Here is a 20,932-nt window from a genome sequence, read left to right on the forward strand (position 1 = left end):
AACTTTACTAGTTTGTTTCATAGACTTTCTGAAGATCAGTTTATCTGGGTAATAGACTACCCAACTTTCCATTAAAAGTGCAAGTAGCCCTTTCTAAGAAAAGCATATTGAGCTCATTAAATGACTGTTTATACTCCAAGGACTTGTTTCACATCCCACTCCTTGCTGTGTCTACTAATTCTATTGTATCATGAGTATTTCTCCATGCCACTGAGCCTCCCTGCATTGAAAGATCTACCTTTAATGAGACCACCCAAACATTATCCATATCCCGCCTTTGCTGTTCTCTCCTGACATGAATCTAGAAGGATGTGGCTACCCTCATTGCAGGGAGCAATGAACTGGCTTTGCTTGATCAACAGGTTATGTTGGCTGGCTTTTGGGGGAGCTGGCATTAAGCAGAGGTTAAGTAACTCGTCAGGGATCATGCAGCTAGTGGGAGATGGAACCAGGATGGCACCCCCCTCCCAATCTAGCTGCAGTGTGTATGTTTGTAAATGCAATGCCTGAAGGTTAGTCAGAAGGAGCTCAGTCCCCAAGTCCATCCCACCTCTGCCTGCCCATTCTTAGGTGAGCAATTAGTATCTTGCAGACAGCTGTCCCATTGCTGGGGAGCCGATGGTGTAGGCAATGTGGTACAGAGAAGAAACAAGAGTTGGCACAGAGCCTGCTCATTCATTGACTAGCTGTGTGGCTTTGAAAAGATTATCCAACCTTGCTGAACTTTGTATTTCCCATCATCAAAATGTGGGTAATGGGCCACACATTTTGGTGAAAATTTCACACAGTTATGGTGAAAATTGAAAAGGAGTAATGTTGATCAAGAGTCTGGAAATGGTAATTTCTCAATAATTATGTTCAATATTGTTTTTTATGTGTAGTTGATATTTGCTTCCTGGTTTGTCTTCTCCCTCCCCCACCATTCAACTAGCTGAAGCATGGACTGGTTCTCACAAGTTAGAAAATTATAGAACTTAAGTCCCTTTCAGGCCTCAGGTTCTTTATCAATAAAAAATGGACAGTCTATCATTTCTGAAGAAAAGCTCATAGCTCAGTACGAAGAGCACTGACAAGGAACCAGCAGACTTTTCCAGTTTGTTACCAATCTGCTATGTGCTGACTCCTCCACATTAGTTTCTCCATTGGGAATTTTGAGGATGAACTCAGCTTGTTCTTGGAGAAGCCCTCCTATTTATTCTACCCTCTCTGCTCCTGCACCCCAGTCTCAGATACCTATGTCTTAATCTCTTTGCTCAGCTAGATGGAGATATGACATCACATTGAAGCCAAGAAATGAGGTTCCAGAAAGAAGGCAGAGCTGGGAAGTGGAGGGGAGAGAGTGATGCATGTTCTCACATAAAATATGGTTGTGAGGACATCATTGATGTAACTCAGGTGGAAAATTTGCAGAATGTTGTGTCTGTGGCCAGCAGCAGAGAGGGGAGTCAGTGATTTATCTCTCCTGTGCTCCTTCTAAGGAGCAGCCCAAATGGCTCACTTCCCTTGACAGGAGACATTATGCATTTTCAGGGTGTGGGCTCAGTCTCTAGGAATGTCTGGGGTTTCCATCTCCACCTGGGCATTTTGATAAAGGTAGTACTCCTATTCTTCATCCTAACTACAAACAAAAGTAAAAGCTGTCTGAATTTCCCAAGGAAGAGAAAAATACAGATCCTTAACTGATAGCAAATATGATGATATGCCTCTTTCTCTGTTTACATACCTTTTTCATCAAGGAGAAGGGATTCTAGTGAAATAGATGCTGTGGTGTCATCTAAGAATTTTTTTGCCTAGTCCCAGATTATTAATATTTTTCTCCTATGTTTTATGCTAAATGTTATATTTTTATGTTTTACCTTTAACCCCACACTTGAAAAGGAGTAATGTTGATCAAGATAAATATTTTGATCAAAAATAACCATTTTGAGTTATTTTTTAATGTGTTAGACTTAAGTCCAGGCTTATTTTTGTCTATGAATGACCAGTTTCTCTAGAACCTTTATTGAAAAGGCATCTTAAATATTTTTGAATGGATAACATCACTTGTGCATAGAGTTGCTGGACTTGGTGGTGCTGCTGGGGACTTTAACAGACTTTGAAGCCTCTTCAGAATCCCTGCTATGCTCACTGAGGATCACACCATTCTTATTGCTATGGACTCAATGGCCTGAGGCAATGAGTCATCACCATACCCTCTGTCAGCTAGTCCCACCACATACCCTTGAATTTGGCACACTGCACCCTTAGAATTGGGATACAACACCCTCCAACTTGCCCCACCCATAGGTGAAGGTCTTTCTCTACCAAAGTCAGTCAATAAACCTGAAAGGAACAATGACTTCTTCAAATGAGCAGACTCCTACATAATGCTACAGGTATTATGAAGACTCAGAAAAACATGACAGTGTCAACGGAACAAAATAAAATTCCAGTAAGTAACTTGAAGAAATGGAGATCATGAATTGTCTCACAGAATTCAAAATAATTGTTCTAAAGATGTTCAGGAGGCTACAAGAGAATACAGATGAACAACTTGGTGAAATAAAGGAAACAACACAAGAGCAAAATGTGAAGTTCAACAGGGAGAAAACATTTTTAAAAAACAGAAATTTTGAGGTGAAAGACAAATACCATATGATCGCACCTATAAATGGAACCTAACCAACAAAACAAACAAGCAAGGAAAATATAACCTGCAACATTGAAAGAAAAAAACCAGCAGGGTTAAGAGGGAAGGAGGGAGAGGATGGTGGGAAAAAGGAAGGAAAGGGTCAAGTCAAGGAACATATATAAAGGACCAATGGACAAAACCAAAGTGGAGAAGAATTGAGGGAGGGAGGTAGGGGAGGGGGACGGGGGAAAGTGGTGGCGGGAAGGTGGAGACAAATGTATTTGAACAGTAAAAAGAAAAGAAAAAAAAAACCCAGAAATTTTGGAGCTGAAGAATAAAATAACTGAAGAATTCAACAGAGAGCTTCAATTAAAAAAACTTGACCAATCAGGAGAAAAAAAATCAGTGAGCGTGAAGACAGATCAGTTAAAAATATCCACTCAGAGGGTCAAGAAAAGAAAAGAAACATGGAAAGGAATTAAGAAGACCTATGGGATTTATGAGATACCTTTAAGAGAAACAATGTACTCATCATTGGCATTTGGAAGGAGAAGACAGGGTGAAAGAAGTAGAAAGCTTATTTAATGAACTAATGGTTAAGAACTTCTTAAACATGGAAATAATTTGGACATCTGAGTTCATGAAGTTAGCGAGTCATGCCAAAGTTTTAATGAAAAGGAACTTCCCCAAGAGATATTTTAACAAAACTTTCAAAAATCAAAAATAGAGAATTTTAAAAGTAGCAAGAAAGAGTGTGTGTGTGTGTGTGTGTGTGTGTGTGTGTGTGTGTGTGTGTGTGTTTCCCATACAAGGGAATCTCCAAATAGTAGATTTCTCAGCAAAGACCTTGAAGGTCAGGACTGAATAGACTGATATATTCAAGGTGCTAAAAGAAAAAGACTGACAGCCAAGAATACTTTACCTGGCAAAGCTGTCCTTCAGGAATGACAGCATGATAAAGGTTTTCCTTAAAAATCAAAAGCTGAGGGAGATAATCACCACTAGGCATGCCTTGAAAAAGATGCCGAATGAGATATGAGAGCACACCTGTTAGGATAGCTGTTACCAAAAAGGCAAGAAATAATGTTTGTGAAGATGTGGAGAAAAGAGAACACGTTTGCACTGTTAGTGGGAATGTAAATTAATGCAGCCATTAAAGGAAACAGTATTGAGTTTCCTCAAAAAGTTAAAAATATAACTATCTTATGATCCAGCAATTCCACTTCAGGGAGTTTATGAAAAAAACATAAAAATGCTAATGCAGAAAGGTATATGTACCCTTATGTTCCCTGTAGCATTATTTATAATAATCAAGATATGAAAACAACTTAAGTTAAGTTTCCATTGATGGATAACTAGATAAAGAGAAATTTGGTACATATACACAATGGAATATTATTGAATTATAAAAAGAATAAAATCTTGCCATCTGTGACAACAGGGATGGGCCGTGGGGGCATTAAGCTAAGTGACATAAGTCAGAGACAGACAAATACTGTTATCAGATCACTTATGTGTGAAAGCTAAAGTAGCCTAACTCACAGAAACAGAGTAGGATGGTGGTTACTAGTGGTTAAGAGGTGGAGGAAATGGGGAGGTATCAGTTAAAAAATATGCACTTCTAGTTATAAGATGAATGAGTTCTGAAGATCTAAAGGATAGCATAGTGATTGTAGTTAATAATACTATATTACATTATTAAACATTCTTCAAAAGGTAGATCTTAAATGTTGTTACCACAGGGGTAAAAAAAGGTAATTATAGAGATGATAGCTAATACTATGATGGTAATCATCTTGCAGTATTTAAGTATATAAATTCAACATGTTGAACCTTTTAAACTAACACAATGTTATTTAATTTTATCTCAGTAAAGCTGGAAAAATATTTTTGGATGTATTCATTTTAAAATTTATATTAGATAACTATTATCTTTTAGGTTTGTTTCTACTGTCTTATTTCTCTTAATCCTATTTTTGGTATGTCAATATTTGTTTTAATACTGGCTATTGTAAATTAAATGTGGTAGCGGCTCTATATGACATGATTTTTCTCCAGAAATATTTACTCTATCCTCCAGCAGTGATGTGGAATAAGAATAGTCATTTTTAATTTTGTCAAGAGCACTGCCACTATTAAAAATGACTATTCTTATTCCATATCACTGCTGGAGGATGAGTAAATATTTCCTGGAGAAAAATATTGTCATCTAGAACCACTACCATGTTTCCAGAGCTCCAGACTTTGTAAGAATCGGTCCGCCTCTGGTGCACCCCCTTTTAGGCTCTTCCTTTTCCAGTCAATAACTTGTAGTATTTATCAAAGTGTGACTTCCTATATGGGTCAAGAACTCCAATTTTCATTTGCCTACCATACAAATCTCTAATAAATTTCATTTCAGATCCTTTGCTTAATTTCTTGGTCTGAAGCCCTGTGCTGTTAACAATAGGCAGGCATCTTGGAGGATGTGGGAGAAAACATGCCATGGGTTTGAGTTTCCTGCATCTGCGTATTTTCAGGGATTTGGACCCCTCACATTCTGTCTTGGCAAGCTAGTACTGCCTGTTGTGTCTCTTCAGTGTCATGACATTACAGAGAGCTTGGTTGGCTTCTCCAAACTTGGAGGTCATCCTCAACCCAGCCCACATGCCTGTCAACCTGTGCTACTGAAGTTCTCCCAGGCAGAGGGGAAGTGTGCTGAGAATGCTAGGTCCCCACAAAGAACTTGCTTTTTCCCGGGACTTTGGATGCATAGGACCTACTGCTTCTGATGCCTGAAACAAACTTTTTGTTTTGTTTTGTTCTTTTAATTTATTTTAGTTTTAGTTGTCCTTTATGAGTCTTGGTCTGCTATAAGCCCCTCTGTCATAGCCAAAAGCAGAAGTCTTCCAGAGCCTATATTTTGACACACAAATTTATAAATCTTTCCACTCTATCAGGACTCAATATCTAGTTTTCATAAAAATATTCCCAAAATAATAAGTCTGTTGCTAAGAGGTGCACACATACAGACACACACAAACTCATACTCAGGGTTTCTTATTTTTACTGCATGCATCAGAAAAATGTTGCTTTGGATATTTTTGAGGTAATGGTCTAAGTACAAATTTAATAGGAAATTAAATTAAATAAGAAAATGACATTGCTGTCACAAAATTCTGACTTTTCCTATGTCTTGGATGGCAACTAGCTTTTGCAGTCACATAGAGAGAACTAAGTTCTCCTGAATGTCCACAGTACCACCTGCCTGGCCCAGTCACTCAAAGTGTTTGTGAGTATGTTCTTACCATATGGTTATAGCTATGTCCTTGCAATGTTAAACACTTACATCTATAGGCCCCTCCCCAGCTTTGTGAGTAGAGGAGAGTCTGTGAAACAGGGGAAAAAGGCACCTCAGCTCCCAGCATGTGGAGCTATGTCTTCCCCAGCACACAGGTCCTTCCGCATGCCATCTCTCTGTCTTCTGTCCTAGAACTCAGGGCTGTCACTGCCTCTCCCCCAGGCCTCTGCCCACCTGTTGTCCCAGGGTCTTCTGTCTGGCATCCTTTGGGCCTGCACAGGCTAGGGAGCCTCCATGGACCTCATCTATCACCACCCTCTCACCTGGGCCTCTCCCTGAACCATATCACATCTCTTGGAGTTGAACAATCCTACCAATGTCTCCTGTATCTCTACTCCTCTGCAAACCTGAACACTCCATAAAAATACTTCTCCTTCCCTTCCTCCCTTCCTGGCCTGTCACAGTTGAAGACCACGTCAGGGGTACCTTCTTGGATCCTTGCCTGGAAGAACTGGAGATACCCATGTCTGGGACTGTCAGCTGCCCTTGGCCATAATGTTCCCTGCCCAGGTTGTCGTTTGTGGTTCATTTATTCTCACTTCAGTTTCCTACAATCCTTCTGCCCCTGCCCAAGGAGTGACCCTTACTGTGGGATGATGCTTTTTCTGGCTCCAAGGTGGGAGTACCAGCAGGCCAAAGAAGGCAAGAGGCCTGGTTTTAGTATCTGGGCTGTGGGCCTCAGCAGGATTACAGTGGACTGCAGGAGAGGAAGGGAACGAAGACATTGTATTTGAACCAACAGGACAAGCAAATATGGGGTGGCAAACATGAACCTCGTGGGCTGCGGGATTTGGGTGTGCCCTGGTGAAAGCACTGCATCCCTCCTCTGTTGCCAGTTGTGGAAACTGAGATGCCAAGGGGAACCTAGAACTTAACATCTGAGTGAGGAATTGAATCCAGGCTCTGGGCCATCTGTCTGCAGTTCTGGCCTCAGACCCCGGAAGGTGACCTGCTGAGTAGGGCCCTGGTCTTGGTGGTAGTCTTCAGGTTTTGGAGAAGTTCCATTTAGTCTCAGGGCAGAGCCTGGGCCAAGGCTGAGAGGTTAGAAAAAAGGGGAAGTGGTATAATTGGGCCATCGGACACAGGGTTCCATTTAACCTAGAAGCCATGGGGGCCAACAACAAAAGGGCATAGCGGGAGATGGAGCAAGAGGATACAAAGTCCTCATGCTTGCAGAGCCAGAAAATCTTCACTGAAAGCAGCACCAGTGATCCGCTGGGGACCTGAGTGGCCTCAGGGTAGACATCTTGGCCAGAACACAGGCAAAGATTGCTGTTAATGTGATTTGGAGCCTGTTTTATGGTGTTCTTATGTAGTTCCTGCTCCTACTAGGCTTTCGACTGGCCTCTTTCAGCCCCTGCTTCATACCCAGACTCTGGAACCCCTCGAGAGATGCAGGCCACCACTGCCTTCATCTCTGGTGTTGGAATTAGGTGAGGCTGGTGTGAGCCTGTGGAGCTACTAGTGCTGGGACCAGGAGGGTAGGAGATAGGTGTTTGTGGAGTAGGAAGGGGTGGGCAGGCAGGGGAGTGTGAGGAGATGGGCAAGTTTCTGCATGACCTCAAGGGGAGGGTCATAATGCCAGCTACATTTGCCCAGGCCCTGGAAGGAAGCAGATGGTGCTGTCAATAAGAATACTGGAAAGTGTTTTAATGAAGGAATTTACAAGGCATGAGCATAGGGAAACCATGAGACAATGTGATCTTACTGCCTGCAGGACAGTAAGGACCTCAGAGCTATAACCCACTCTCTACACCCACCCCCAGTTCAGAAAGAGTCAGGGGAGGGAGAGTTACTGAGCCCAGAGATGAGAGACCTTTCTGGCAGTGCTGGGACCTCTGTTCAGTTGTGGGAGACAAGCAGCCTGCTGGGTGCCTATTGAGAGTAAACAAGTAGGGGTTTCCACCCTGACCTCCCACTGGCCCTCACCGCCAACACTGTCACCCAGGGCACGGGAGCCATCTCGATAGTCTGTGCTAGTCAGGGAGCAGGTGGAGAGTGGGTCTGTAGAGGGACAATTACAGCTGTGGGTAGAGGGCTCTTTGTGGATCAGGTGGGAAACTTGGAGCTTGGTTGCTTCTGTGTCCTGGGCCCCTGGCCCCCAGCATGTCTGCTCACACTGAGTGCGGGGGAGCTAATGTGTCCTGGCCGTAATCCCCCTCTATTCTGGACACCAGGCTCTGGGAGGCAGAGTTGGAACCTCCAGCCTTGCTACCCCCTGGCAGACCCAGAATCTCCTATTGGGAGCCCAAGAGTCAGGGGGGAGTTTCCTCTCCAGTACCTCTTCTGTCTTCTTCTTCTTTTTCTTCTTCTCATGCAAGAAAATGTACCATCTGGGTCAGGAAACAGGGTGGAAATGGGTCAGTCAAGGACTAGGTCTGCTTTTTTGGGGGGATGCTGGGGCTTGAAGAAGTCACTCACCCACCTCCAGCTATGACTGCCAGGGGCAGAGTGATGCTGAGGCTCACAGCCCATAACAAAGTCCTCTGAGTCTCACCTGGGGGTGTTGAAGGAGGAGCAGGTATTTGTGGAATAGTCAGGGCCATCTTGGCTCAGAGAGAAAGCTACCCTCTTTCCTTGCTTTATTCACCCATTCAGTCAATTGTTTGCAGACACTGTGTGCCCAGCATATACTAAGATGGGTGAGACATGGCCCCTGCTCTCTAGCAGGGAGAAAAGCAAACAATTATGGTGTGGTATCCAAGGGAGACAAAGCAGTACAAGGAGGAATGATCTTAAGGAGAGGTGATGAGCCAGCCTCAGGGGATTGGAGCTAGTCAGGGAAGGCTTCTTACAAAACAGGACACCTGCTTGATTTTGAAAGATAAGTTGGTCAAGGGACAAAGCTTTTTTCCAGGCAAAGGGCACAGAATGTTCAAGGACAGAAGAATAAAGCTGTCTTGTGTGGTTGGGAAGTCAAGGGGTGAGCAGTGGTTGCTCACACAAGGCCTCCTGAAGAAGATGGACTTTATCTGTGCAGAACTGGGAGCTACTGAAAGTTATAAACAGGGAGTGTCATAGGCAGATTTTCTCCCTGAGAAGAAGTTCTTTGAGTGCTGAGTAAGATGTGACCAGGAGGGTGAGGGGAGCCAGGCAGATAATGCAGGTGAGAGATGAGGAGGCCTAGAGTAGTGGTGGATGTTGGAATGAAAATATGGCAACATATTCAAGAATAATTTCATAAGACTTGGTGATTACATGCACTGAGTAAGGGGGAGGGTGATTTCTGGTTTAGGAGGTTGAGCTCCTGAGGGGGGGCATTTGCTAAGAGGGACCCTGAGGAAGGAGCTTATTTGGGGCATGGAGATGGGTTTGGGCATGTCTTTGGGCATGGTGGCTCTGAGGACCTGAGGAAGATGGCCCGGAGGCAGGTGGCTCTATGGTTCTGAAACTGGACATGAGATATTGAAAAACTTTGGGAGGTGCTAGACAAATACCATATGACCTCACCTGTAAATGGAACCTAACAAAACAAACAAATGAGCAAAATAGAACCACAGGCATGGTAACACGGAGCAGACTGACAGTGACCAAAGAGGGGAGGGGAGGGGGATAATGGGGGATAGAAGGGAAAGAGTGTAGTCAACATGTATAAAGGACCCATGGACATGGACAACAAGGTGGGGATTCACTGTGGGAGCAGAGGGGGGATGGAGTAGAGGAGAGCAACAGGGGAAAAATTGGGACAACTGTAATAGAACAATAAAAAATAAAAGGAGGAAAATCTTAAGTGGTATTGCCTTCCCCAGTGACAGTGGAGAGCAAGAAGAGCTCAGAGCTTAGCAGAAGAGGAAGACAATCCAGAAAGAGACAACAATGGACTGAGGGTGGGGTGGGGAGAAGCTGGCGGCCAGATGGGCTGCTGGCCACTAACCTGGGCAGAGAGTGGGGTCTTTGCAGGTGAGGAAGTGTGTTCTGCAGTTGGCACAATTGATGACCTCCAGTTTGGACTGTAGGTCTGTGAGAAGGGATGGGCAGGATCCTTAGAGAGGGCCAGGTACCCATCACCCCCAGCCCAGGCCTGGTCCCCAAGGATACTCACCACAGGAGTTGTTGCAGGCTGCTCGGGAGGGTGAGAAGGTAGAGAAACTGAGGTGCTTGGGAGGCAAACAGAGCCAAAGGGGTTGGGTGTGACTGGGAAATAAAGCTGGGAGGTGTGCAGGAATTGGGGGTCTAGGTGAGGGGCCCAGGAGGGAGCTCCAACTGAACTCTGCTCCCCGCCTCAGGTCTTGAAGGAAGCGAAGGGCTAGGTGTGAGGAGGGACAGCCCTATATCTTACCCTTTTCCTTCAGCTCCTCGGATATTACATCCAGCCTCTTGGAAAACAGCTGCTTCTGGACACGAATCTCTTCTAGAAGTGACGGTTTATCTGGGTGGGTTAGGAGGGAAAGGGTGCTTTGATTACCAACATGTCATAGGTTAAATCAATTATATAATTTTCTCAAGATTGGGCATTCAAACCAGTTTTCTCAGACATAAAGGCCATAAAGCAGCACACAGATAGACACTGTGATGGCTCTACCCTTCAGAACACCTCTCCACCCCAGGCCAAGGGGATATCCTGGAAAAGCCTTGGAGGGCCAGGCTTTGTCAACCCAAACCTGGGGGTTTTGGGGCACTCAGTTTCCTCACCAACTCGAAATTTCCTAATGGCTTTATCTATGTGATTGAATAATTTGGCTGCTTCTTTCTCCAAATGGTCCTGATCTGAGAATGGGATGTGAGAGGAAGGCAAGTCAAAGGAGTAAGATCTCAGACCAGGCAGAAGGGCCAGCCTTGATCCCTGATCTCCAGGCTGCACCTCACCAAGATACCAGGGTCCTGGAAAGTCATGAGCCTCCAGAAATAGGGAGTGGAGGCTTTGGGAGAGCTCTTCAGGTGGCCCTGGGTCACCCCAAAGAATCTGCAGGTCATAATCTATTAATGCAGGCAGGTCTGGCCAGCAGCGGAGGCAGTTTTTCCCACTGGCATCAGTGGCAGGCAGGAGGCAGCCAAGCAGGAGAAGCAGCATCTTCTAGGGTTTTCCATCTGTGTTCTTAGCAACCTGCTTGTCAGTTCCGCATGAAACACTGGTGCCCTGTCTCCTGGGAAACCACACTCTCTTTGCAGAACAACAGTAAATTCCAAAGGGTAAGGTGAGGGCCAGCCATGGCAAGCACCCAGGCTTTGCCATCAGACAGTACCCTCCTGTGAAGATGCTCATCTGGGAGGTTTTTGTGAGGATCAGAAAGATGGCCATGCTGTTTTGTGGCTGCTGCTTAGCTCTGCTGGTGGCATTTACCATAGATGAAATAGCTCAATAGGCTGAAATTGGAGATGTCAGGAGAGAGCAGCATGGAGAAACGGTTAGGTGTTTAAAGAACCTGAATCACTTTTCTACATTGGCGAGGTTAGACATGGGAAAAGTGTGTGAGCATGCACCACTTTTTCATGATATACATAGACTGGCAGCTCTCTTGTGTTTAGACAGCTACTCCTACTGCAGTGGAGACAGAGTACAGATAGAGTTTCAGCCAGTGGATGGAAACATGGAGTGGGAAACCATCATTGGGGCAGCAATTCTTCTGTGTAACATGCACTCAAGAAAAGCCAACTCCTTACTCTTCAGTGAGGAAAAGGCCAGTGGGATCCTCGTCACTCCCCAGCTAAGAAGCTTTGCCCTTCCATGCTGTGCTTTCCAGCTTCTGAGTACCTCGGGCTGGACTAAGGGCAGCTAAAAGGCATTTGAAGAATATTGCTAATGTGAATAAGAGACAAAAACTATAGCAAAAATTCAAAACAAAACCAAACAAAACCACAGGAAAAGTGAATGGTACAAAGATACAGAGTGAGAAGCAGAAGACTACTTAGAATACCACAACAATTAAACAAAGTATTGCTTTTCTTGAACAAGAAGAGGCTGTTATATAAAAGAAAAAGTCCCAGAATAAGAAAGATTTATTGGAGATTAAGAATATGATAGCAGGAATTTAAAAATTCCATAGAAGTATTAGAAGATAAAGTTTCAGAAATTTCTCAGACATAACTATAAAAATAAAACAACAACAGAGAGATGAGAAAGAGGAAAAAAAATTAGATAATTGATCTATGTGGTCCAGTGTCTAGCAAATATGAGTTTCAGAAAGAATAGAGAAAATAGAGGGGAAGGAATCATTTATAAATACTTTGGGTGAAAAAAAATATACAGGGATAAATTTCTATCTAACAGGGAGAGGGATGTGGAGGACAGGTTGCCAAAACAAACAAACAAACAAACAAAACCCCCCAAGGAAACAGCAGTAGAGGTAAATTCAGGTTGCACTCATTAGATGGGCTCTGAGGTGAGAGGATGATTTTGAGAACTGAAGAGCTGCTGCTTTCCCACTGGCTTTGGACAATTTTGGATTTAGGGAATTAGCCTGTTTGTTTGTTTGTTTGTTTTTCCCTACTCACGCAATGCTGGAAATGAAGGCCCTGATTCCCTGAAACTAAGTCTGGGAAAACAGGTGGTCCCTTCCATGCAAACCTGCTGTTTACTATGTCTGCCATCGCCCCTGAGGTGGTCCCACCCAGCCTATGTGTGGGGGAGGAGAAAACAGGGAACTGACAAAAAGGATGAGAAAGAGATTTTAGAACTGAAAGACATAGATTTCCAGATTTAAAGGGCCCACTGAGAAGGCATTCAGTTCTAGAAATAAATGCTACGCCAAAGCACAGAGGAAAAACAGACCATATACAATGGACCAGTAATCAGAATGTCTTCAGGCTTCTCAAAAGCAATGTAGGAAAGTATTAGATGATCGAGCAATGCTTTTGCATTCTGAGAAAAATGTTCCCATCATAGAATACTTTACTCACTAAAGCACTAGTCAAGGAAGAAGAAGGACTAGTTCTATTTCAGCCAGGAAAGATGTAAAATGGACCTCTGTTGCCTTTTCTCAGAAAGCTATTAAATGATGTGCTTCAGGTAAAGGAGCAAATCAAACAAGAAAGATGATGATGTGAAAGTCAGGAAATGGAGACTAATTCTGCAGAGCAGTGAAGAGGACTTCTATGATGACAATCAAGGGACACCCCACAAGGATTTACAGTCCAAACTGTTTGGCTCTCCTGGGTGAAGAAAAGTCTGGAGTGGGTGGCCTAGGAAAGCTCTCTCAGGGCACCGGGTTCCTTACTTGGTCTTTTGTTTTGGGAGTGAAATGATCAGGTCTTTAGAGTGCTTTGGCATGAATGAGGTCATCAGGAAACCTCTGTGTAAGTAAAGAGAGTATTCTACAAACTGAAGTCATACTTGGTAGACTTCTATTCTGAGGTTTGGGGTAAAAACCTAGAGCACACTAAAGTCCGCCTTCTCGGTTTATTGTTTTCCTATGAGACACTTGAAAAGAGGGAAGGATTCAGGTATCACTTTGTTTGTTACCTAATCCCATTTCAATTCATCTCCACATCTTTAGCATCAATTGGCTCTTTGAAGTGACATTTAAATTTATAGAATTACAGTGACTATGGGCTGGGAGAGATTTTAATCCAACCTAAGGCCTATGATTGGTAGCTCTTCACCTATTCATTTTCTAGTCTCCAGCTTTTGTCCTGATTTGTCCTCTTATTTCTAAGTTAATTCAATTGTATGTTGGGTACTCGGATTAATGAGGAATTTGGAATAAACTAGGAGTCCCAGTAATAAAGGCAGCCTTTTCCATTTTCTTAGACATTTTGCAGTGCTAGAACTGTAATCCTTATATTGCATTCACATCTGTCTTCTGTGCTTCCAGTCATTTGGGCATGTTTAACACCTCTGACACAGGACTGCTCACTCAGTGGTTAAATACAGAAATTAATCTTCTTCTTTTGAGGCCAAACATCTTCTCTCCAACCCAAGAGTCCTTTAGGTTCCCATCTTTGAATGTGATTTAATGTCATGAAGGATTCTGATTGCTCTCATCTCAAACCACTCCTTTCTGCCTTTGGAGGGATGGGAATGGCAACTGGACTGCCTTTGACATTGGCAAGGTTGATGTATGTGCCCTCCTACTTCTTCAACCAGTACATATTTCCTTTCATATTAGGTTTCTGTTTCTGCATAACTAATTATCACAAACTTAGTGGCTTGAAGAAATACCATCTATCAACTCATGGTGTCTACATATTAGAAGTTTGGGCTTGGCTTAGCTGATTTCTCTACTCAAGGTCTCACAAGGTTGAAATCGTGATGTTATATATCATAATCTGATCACAGGAGTAAAATTCCTCATACCCCCACAGTGTGGCCTTATGCTCAATGGGAGAGGATTTTACTGAGTGGAGACACCAGAGAACAGGAATATTAGAGACTATCTCAGAATTCTGTATACCACATTCCCAAGCCCCAAATATCTATATTTTGGACTTGTAATGGTATCACCAGCTCCCCTCCCTTCACAATTCATCATCAGTTTGGGTTGAAAAAATCAGTCTCTGCACAGCCCTTTGGTGTGAAAATAAGTTAGTTAAAGGCATAGCTGCAATGGCGTGCTGACACTAACTACCAGGGATATTAGTGCCTATGCTGCAGGCTAATGACAAGACCTTCATAAGACTACCCTCACTTCAAACACTAGCCACAAGCTCTGGGATCCTAGACTGCCTCCACTTCTGACTCACTGGCTACAAATATGTGAGTTCTAGTTATCCCCTAAGTTTTAGTAATTCACTAGAAAGACTCACAAATCTCAAGAAAATATACCTATGATTACAGTTTTGCTATAAAGGATACAAATCACAAGCAGCCAAATGAAGGGACATATAGGGAAAAATCTGGGAGAGTCCCTGTAGTGTAAATGGACGTGGTCTGTCTCCCTCACCCAGATGCATGGGTAGTCAGAGGGAGCAGCTCCTCACAACCTTGAAGAAGTCTGATAAAGCAGTGTTCCCACAGCCTTGAGAACAGGTCTCACTGCCTTAAGCCCCGGGTGAAATAAATTGCCCTGTAGTCTTGAGCAGGATCGCAGGCACAGCTCTGACAATTACTTCACCTTCTGGTCTGTAGCCTGCTCTGTTTAGGGCTAGTATTTAAGGGATAGAAGCTTTGGATAAGGTGGGGAGTCAGGGTGCTGACTTGGACATGACTTTGTGGCCTGTGTGACTCCCTCCACACGGGCTTTGTGGCGTCTGTGATTTCCTTGGACCCAAGCTTGTGCCTGTGTGACTCTCCCAAATAAAGGCATGTCAAGCATCCCCAAGGCTCTACACATCTTTTTCCATCTACCTGAGCCCCAAATGGACCTGTCCAACCTAGAGAGCCTGAACGGCAGTCCCAAACATGAAGTTTCTGTGCCTTCAGCATACATCATCTTTTTGGTACAATGATGTACATCACAGGCCAGGAAGCTCACTCTAGCCTCAGTGTCCAGAATTTTTATTGGGTTTCATTATGTAGGTGTAATTGCTTTAATCCTGGGCTATGTGAATGAACTCAGTTTCCATCTCTCCGCTTCCCCGCTCTGTAGATTGGGCCGCTATCACTTGGCTCAAAATCCCAATGCTCTAATCACCTGCTTGGTCTTTCTAGCTTGGCCAGCCCCCATTCTGAGGCATCTCCTTAGCATAAAAGCAGCAATAAGTCCACTAAAAGTATTAATGATACTTCTATCACTTAGAAATTCCAAAGATCTAGAAATTAAGACTGGAACTAGAGGTGAAGGCCAGTCATATTTTTTCTTATAAAATAACAGCATATAAAGTAATTATTAGTCATTAAAATTTTGTCTTGAATTCACAAGAATCCTGGCTCTGTACTGCTTCTGGGGTCTCTGGGAATCTTCTAAGAGGTTTTCAAGTTGCAGGCACAAGCTTTTGATTCACAGGTACTGAGTTGTGAAGGTTCTTGAGTAATAGCTGTGGGAGATTAGGGGCAAGTAAAACATTACAAGGGTGTCTATCTGAGCAAAGTGAAGGAGCAAATTAACTCACTTGGTTGGCAAAACTGTCTTAGTAGTTATTGACCAATAAATTCTATTCTGTTGTTATAAGGAACCTTGGTAGAAAGAGTGTTTGATAAATCCAAGAGGTTGGTATCTGCTTAATCAATGCCTTTACAAAAGGTTAGATTAAGTTGTTTGATTTTTTAATAAAAAATTTAGAAAAAATTTTTCATCTGATGACCCATTATAAATGAAATATTCATTTCATTTTCTTCTGGTTAAAACTGATGTCTTGAAATTCTTTGGTGCATCTACTTAGAATGATTAATGGGAGTACCTGGGGGGATTTCTTCTGCAGAATTTGTTGGTAGAGAACATTAAAATTGCATAAAGCTACTTATGTAATTTTAATAACATTCAAAAGAATTTTGAATGGAATTAGAAGGAATTTAAAGTGAGGTGCTTCTTCTGGGAAAGGTTGAAGCTACTATCCTTTGGCATTCAAGGAATCAAGATCAAGCATCTATAGGACACTCTCCCATTTGCTCCTGTTACTGGGCAGAGTCATTCTCTCCACAAGCAGGGGCTACTGTCAGATGGTCTGCAAACAGGAAGCTACTGGCCATCTCCTTGCTGCTCCTAGAGAATCATATAGGTCTAGAGATGGACATGGCCTTAGCAGGACTCAGTGCAGCCCATGCATTCCTCCCAGGAGGAGTCAGATCCTGTGAGGGTGGGTTCAAGGTCAGAACAGTGACTTACAGACCAGTGCTCACCATTCCACTTTTCACAGTCTCTATATATTCAATTCCCGCTCTCCTCCTATTTTATGGTCACTGAGCTCAGCTTCTGCATCGATAAAGCCTACACAAGTTTCTTCATCCCGCAGTGATTTCCACATTTTCTGACTTCTGTGATGGCTGTGTTTATGTTTTTCATTAAATAATTAGTTGCATGCTAACTTAGGACACATTTTCTGCTGTTGGTTTAAAATATCATTAAAACTCAGTGTAGGCTGTGTTTCCCCTCAGGCTTACCAGGCTGCTTTTAAATACAGGACCACAATCACAATAACATTTCTTTTTCTTTTTTAAAATATATTTTATTGATTATGCTATTACAGTTGTCTCAATTTTCCCCCCTTTGCTCCCCTCTGCCCAGTACTCCCATTCCCTCCAGAAATCCCTCCCTTAGTTCAAGTCCATGGGTTGTGTATATAAATTTTTTGGCTTCAAATTTCCTATACTATTCTTAACACCCCCCTGGCTATTTTGTAGCTACAAATTATGCTTCTTATTCTCTGTAGCTTTTCCCCTATTCTCTCCCTTCCCTCTACCAGCTGATACCCCTCCAAATGATCTCCACATCTGAGTCTGTTCCTATTCTGCTTGTTTGCTTGGCTTGTTTTTTTAGATTCATTTGTTGATAGTTGTGAATTTGTTGCCTGATTCCTGAAAAGAAACTTTGCAGACTAGAAGGGACTAGCAAGAAGTATTAAAAGTGATGGAAAGCAAGGACCTACAACCTAGATTACTCTACCCAGCAAAGCTATCATTTAGGATTGAAGGGCAGATAAAGTGCTTCCGAGACAAGGAAAAGCTAAAAGAGTTCATCATCACCAAACCATTATTATATGAAATGTTAAAGGGACTTATTTAAGAAAAAGAAGAGATCAAAACAATGTACATGGTTTCATTTCTTCAGATCACCTCCTTTTCACAAGGCCTCAGCTCTTTTTCCTCTCCTTCCATCAGTCATTTGGGCCATCCTCAGGGCATGCTCCCTTTGTGGCCCGAGAACAGCTTATGCAGCTGACTTGGGATGTCTGCTCCTCCTTGTGAGGTGAGCTCTGTGTCACCACTCTCCACATACCACGTTCTCAGCTTCTTTTTGTCTGTTTTGGATGCAGGGGGATCTGGTCACCAGCTGAGATAGCAGAACTCTCCTGATTGCCTTTATAAGACCTGGACCCCAACCATTGCCCTGAGAAGAAGGTAAAAGAGCTCTTCTCATTCAGCCACAAGCCCAAAGCAGAATGTTTTTGTTCTAAGGCTCTTGGTGACTCTGATATCACCTACTCTCTTCTGATGGAGATGTACAGTGGCCCTTGAAGCAAGCTTGTTTATCTTCCCTCTTTGTTCCTTACAGGAAGTCTTTCCTCTTGAAAATTCTTTCACAAAAGGATGGAGCCTTCTCAGAAGTCTTGAAGATAGGTCTGCACTTTAAGATAAATATGACAGGTAGTGACAATGGCTACATACTGGTCAAAGGTGGCCTTGGGACAAGCAAAAGTTCTCAAATGGGTATTTGTTTTCCCAGGAGAAGCAGAAGAAAAGATAAAGGATGCCCAATCATGGGATGCTTCTACCCTTCCATGGGAAAACCTTGATTTTTGGTGTTTGCTTAGCATAAACCAGGGCCCTTGGTTGCAGGAAGGTCATGGCTATGCTAAGGACCCAGGGCCTGTGGTGACTTTACATCAGAAAACAAACTCCAAAAATATGGGATCCCTGGTTGTGTCTGTGGATGGGGAGGATGAGGAACAGCAAGGAGAGGTTGACCAAGAAGCATGGGAGCAAGGAGCAGGTGTCTGGCAGCACAGCTTAGCATTGGGCAAAGGAAGCAAACCCTCAGGGAGCACTTTGAAGACCCTTCCACTGGCTGGTGAGCCAACAATACACACCTAACCACAATAGCTGGCCCTACTGAGCAGACACTGGATCTGAGACTCTCGGCTCCAAAGTCCATGTCCACTATTGTCCACTCTTTACTTTCCCAGCAAAGTAAAAAACCCTGAGTGAATTATCATCCACCTTTTCCCAGATATGTTGGAAGCCTCTTCATCCCATCATCTCTGTGGGATTTCTAGCATGGGCCTTGACAAGCACAGACAGGTAATGAATGATGTTTCATATATAGGTTTTGGTAAAGGCCTGACTCTGCACGTGACAGAGAAGGAGGCTGGGAAAGCTCACCCAACAAACATGAGCTTGGGCTTCTCCTCTTTTGTGAGGCTTCATGTTCACAGAAGTCTCTGCCAGCACCCCACCCAGTACAGCCCCACCAGTCACAGCTTCAGTGTTAAATAGATCCTCACTGGCTCTGTTCCCAGAGGAATTGACTTTCAGGGTCCTGCTGACATGTGTGCTTAACTGACTGTTTCTCAGATACAAATGCCAATAACAGTCAGCTATTGATTTGTGCTGGCTAGCTGTTAGGTAAGAAGCACACCCTAGCCCCCAGTCTATACACACATATGTGCATATGTGTGTGTTTCTGGGGTACAGGCACATGACTGTGCAGCTCCAAACAAGAGGAAACCCAAAAGCACTAAGTCTGGCACCTCATGTGTTGTAATGTTATCAAGAGGTTCCTTTAAGGAGCCATGGCCTGGTTCCCTGGCACACTAGTCTCTAGCAGGATGATTCTCATTAATTATGCCTGTCTGAAGGTACCTCGGACTTAAGCGCCATGCCTGGTACTCGGTATGTACTTCATAACACTTAACAATCATGATTTAGTAACTGGTTCAGTGCATCCAGTTCCTTCCAAACAGAAGGGAACAGAATTAAGAATTGAGTATCTGCACTATGCTAAGAACTTGACACATTTTCACAAAATCCCCAAAGGTGGCACTCTAACTACTCCTATTTTAAGGATGACGATCCTGAAACTCAGACACATAAAGAAACTGGCCTGAGGTTACACAGCAAAGAAATAGCAGAACAAGATTTCAAACCCAGATCCAGCTCAGCAAAGACTGCATGCACACTTATTCTTTGACCTCCTCAATTCCACAGGGACAAGCTGTACAAGTGAATCTAGTCTACCCATTTGCCTTGTGTCCATTGTTTCTTGGATGCAGGAAGAAGGGAATAGGGGGTTAAGTGGCAGTGGCCATAGCATACATTCACCTGGGGGCCTAGGACTGTGACCCACTGTATGGTTGACAGGATTTGAGTAATCAGAGTCCACTCAGAGACCCAAAACTTCTCTACACTCAAGTTCCCAGGAGTGGGGACTTACCAGGAGGAAGGGGCTATCACCATTTTGGTTTCCTGTACTGACTGAGCCCTCCAAGTCCACTTTCCAAAGCCCTCAACTACATACACCATTGGGCCAGAGGGCTAAGCCCTTCCCCTGTTCATAAATAAGTCTGTGTGTTGTATTCACCACATAGACCTGTGCTCCTAGTATCTCATCTTGCATAAAGGGCAAAGGCCAGAAAACAGCTTTTCTCTGCTTCATGAGCCTTAACTGGGAATACTCAAGTGGCCAGAGTCAGTCATATGGATTTTTTTCACTCAAATGTTGGTGTCTGGGTTGAGTCAACTCTGAGTATCAACTCAGTAGGGACTTTCTCCTAGAGCACCCACGTGTGGCCTCTTCACACAGCATAGTACCTCCCAGCATAGAGTCTAGGTTCCAAGAAGTGTCTCGAGAGAGAGTAAGCTTCCTAAGAGAACCAAGAAAACTGCACGGCCATTTCTGAAACTAGCCCTGGAAGTCACAAAGAGTCAGCAATCATGACCAGCGAGTCACTAAGGCCAGCTCAGGTCAAAGGGAGAATTAGGCCCACCTTTCATGGGGGAGTGGCCAGTTCCCATTGTCCAAGAATATGTGGGTGGGAGATAAGGCCCTACCTTCTTTGGAAAAATTCCTTGTAAGTCAAGATTTGTGACTAATAAGATTTAGGGACTGAAGCCACTCTAATTTCTATGACAGTGTCTCTAATGGCTGCACTACCCACACTCACCCAGACAGGGGGGCAGTCACCAGCTGGACCAGTAGTCTCCAAACCTTCTACAGTGTCATCTGAAGTGTGTGTTGGAGGGCTGGAGCCTCATTCTTCACAGACAAGGGGAACGCATTCTGGCAAAGCAAGATGTCAGCAGGTCTGGGCAGACAGCCCCTGTTGTCCTAGCAATAGCACATGCTCCTGACTTCAAGTCCACATGCCAGCAGCTTCAATGGCCAGCTGGTCAGAGGAAAGATGTCCTTTATGATACTTATCCATATAGATTGGCTGGGAGTTTGTTGATCAGAGCCACTCAGAGATCTAAGCAGGTAGAGAAGTCCTTGTGTTGAAGCTTGTGGGCACCA

The 20,932-nt window shown here is 43.7% G+C and overlaps 1 protein-coding gene across 1 annotated transcript; it reads right to left on the reverse strand.

The window, feature by feature from the left end:
* Positions 1-7,279: 7,279 nt before the first annotated feature.
* Positions 7,280-10,962, reverse strand: TEX51 (testis expressed 51). Its single transcript, XM_054574923.1, has 8 exons — positions 10,758-10,962; positions 10,584-10,658; positions 10,231-10,320; positions 9,994-10,011; positions 9,826-9,909; positions 8,377-8,448; positions 7,881-7,955; positions 7,280-7,368 (listed from the first exon to the last, which is right to left on the reverse strand). Exons 1-8 carry the CDS (start codon positions 10,960-10,962, stop codon positions 7,280-7,282), a joined length of 708 nt encoding a protein of 235 aa, XP_054430898.1.
* Positions 10,963-20,932: the final 9,970 nt, after the last annotated feature.

This window comes from Pteronotus mesoamericanus, unplaced genomic scaffold (assembly GCF_021234165.1).
Source record: "Pteronotus mesoamericanus isolate MK-2021 breed Mesoamerican mustached bat unplaced genomic scaffold, CSHL_Meso_final contig_27, whole genome shotgun sequence".
NCBI classification, from domain to species: domain Eukaryota; kingdom Metazoa; phylum Chordata; class Mammalia; order Chiroptera; family Mormoopidae; genus Pteronotus; species Pteronotus mesoamericanus.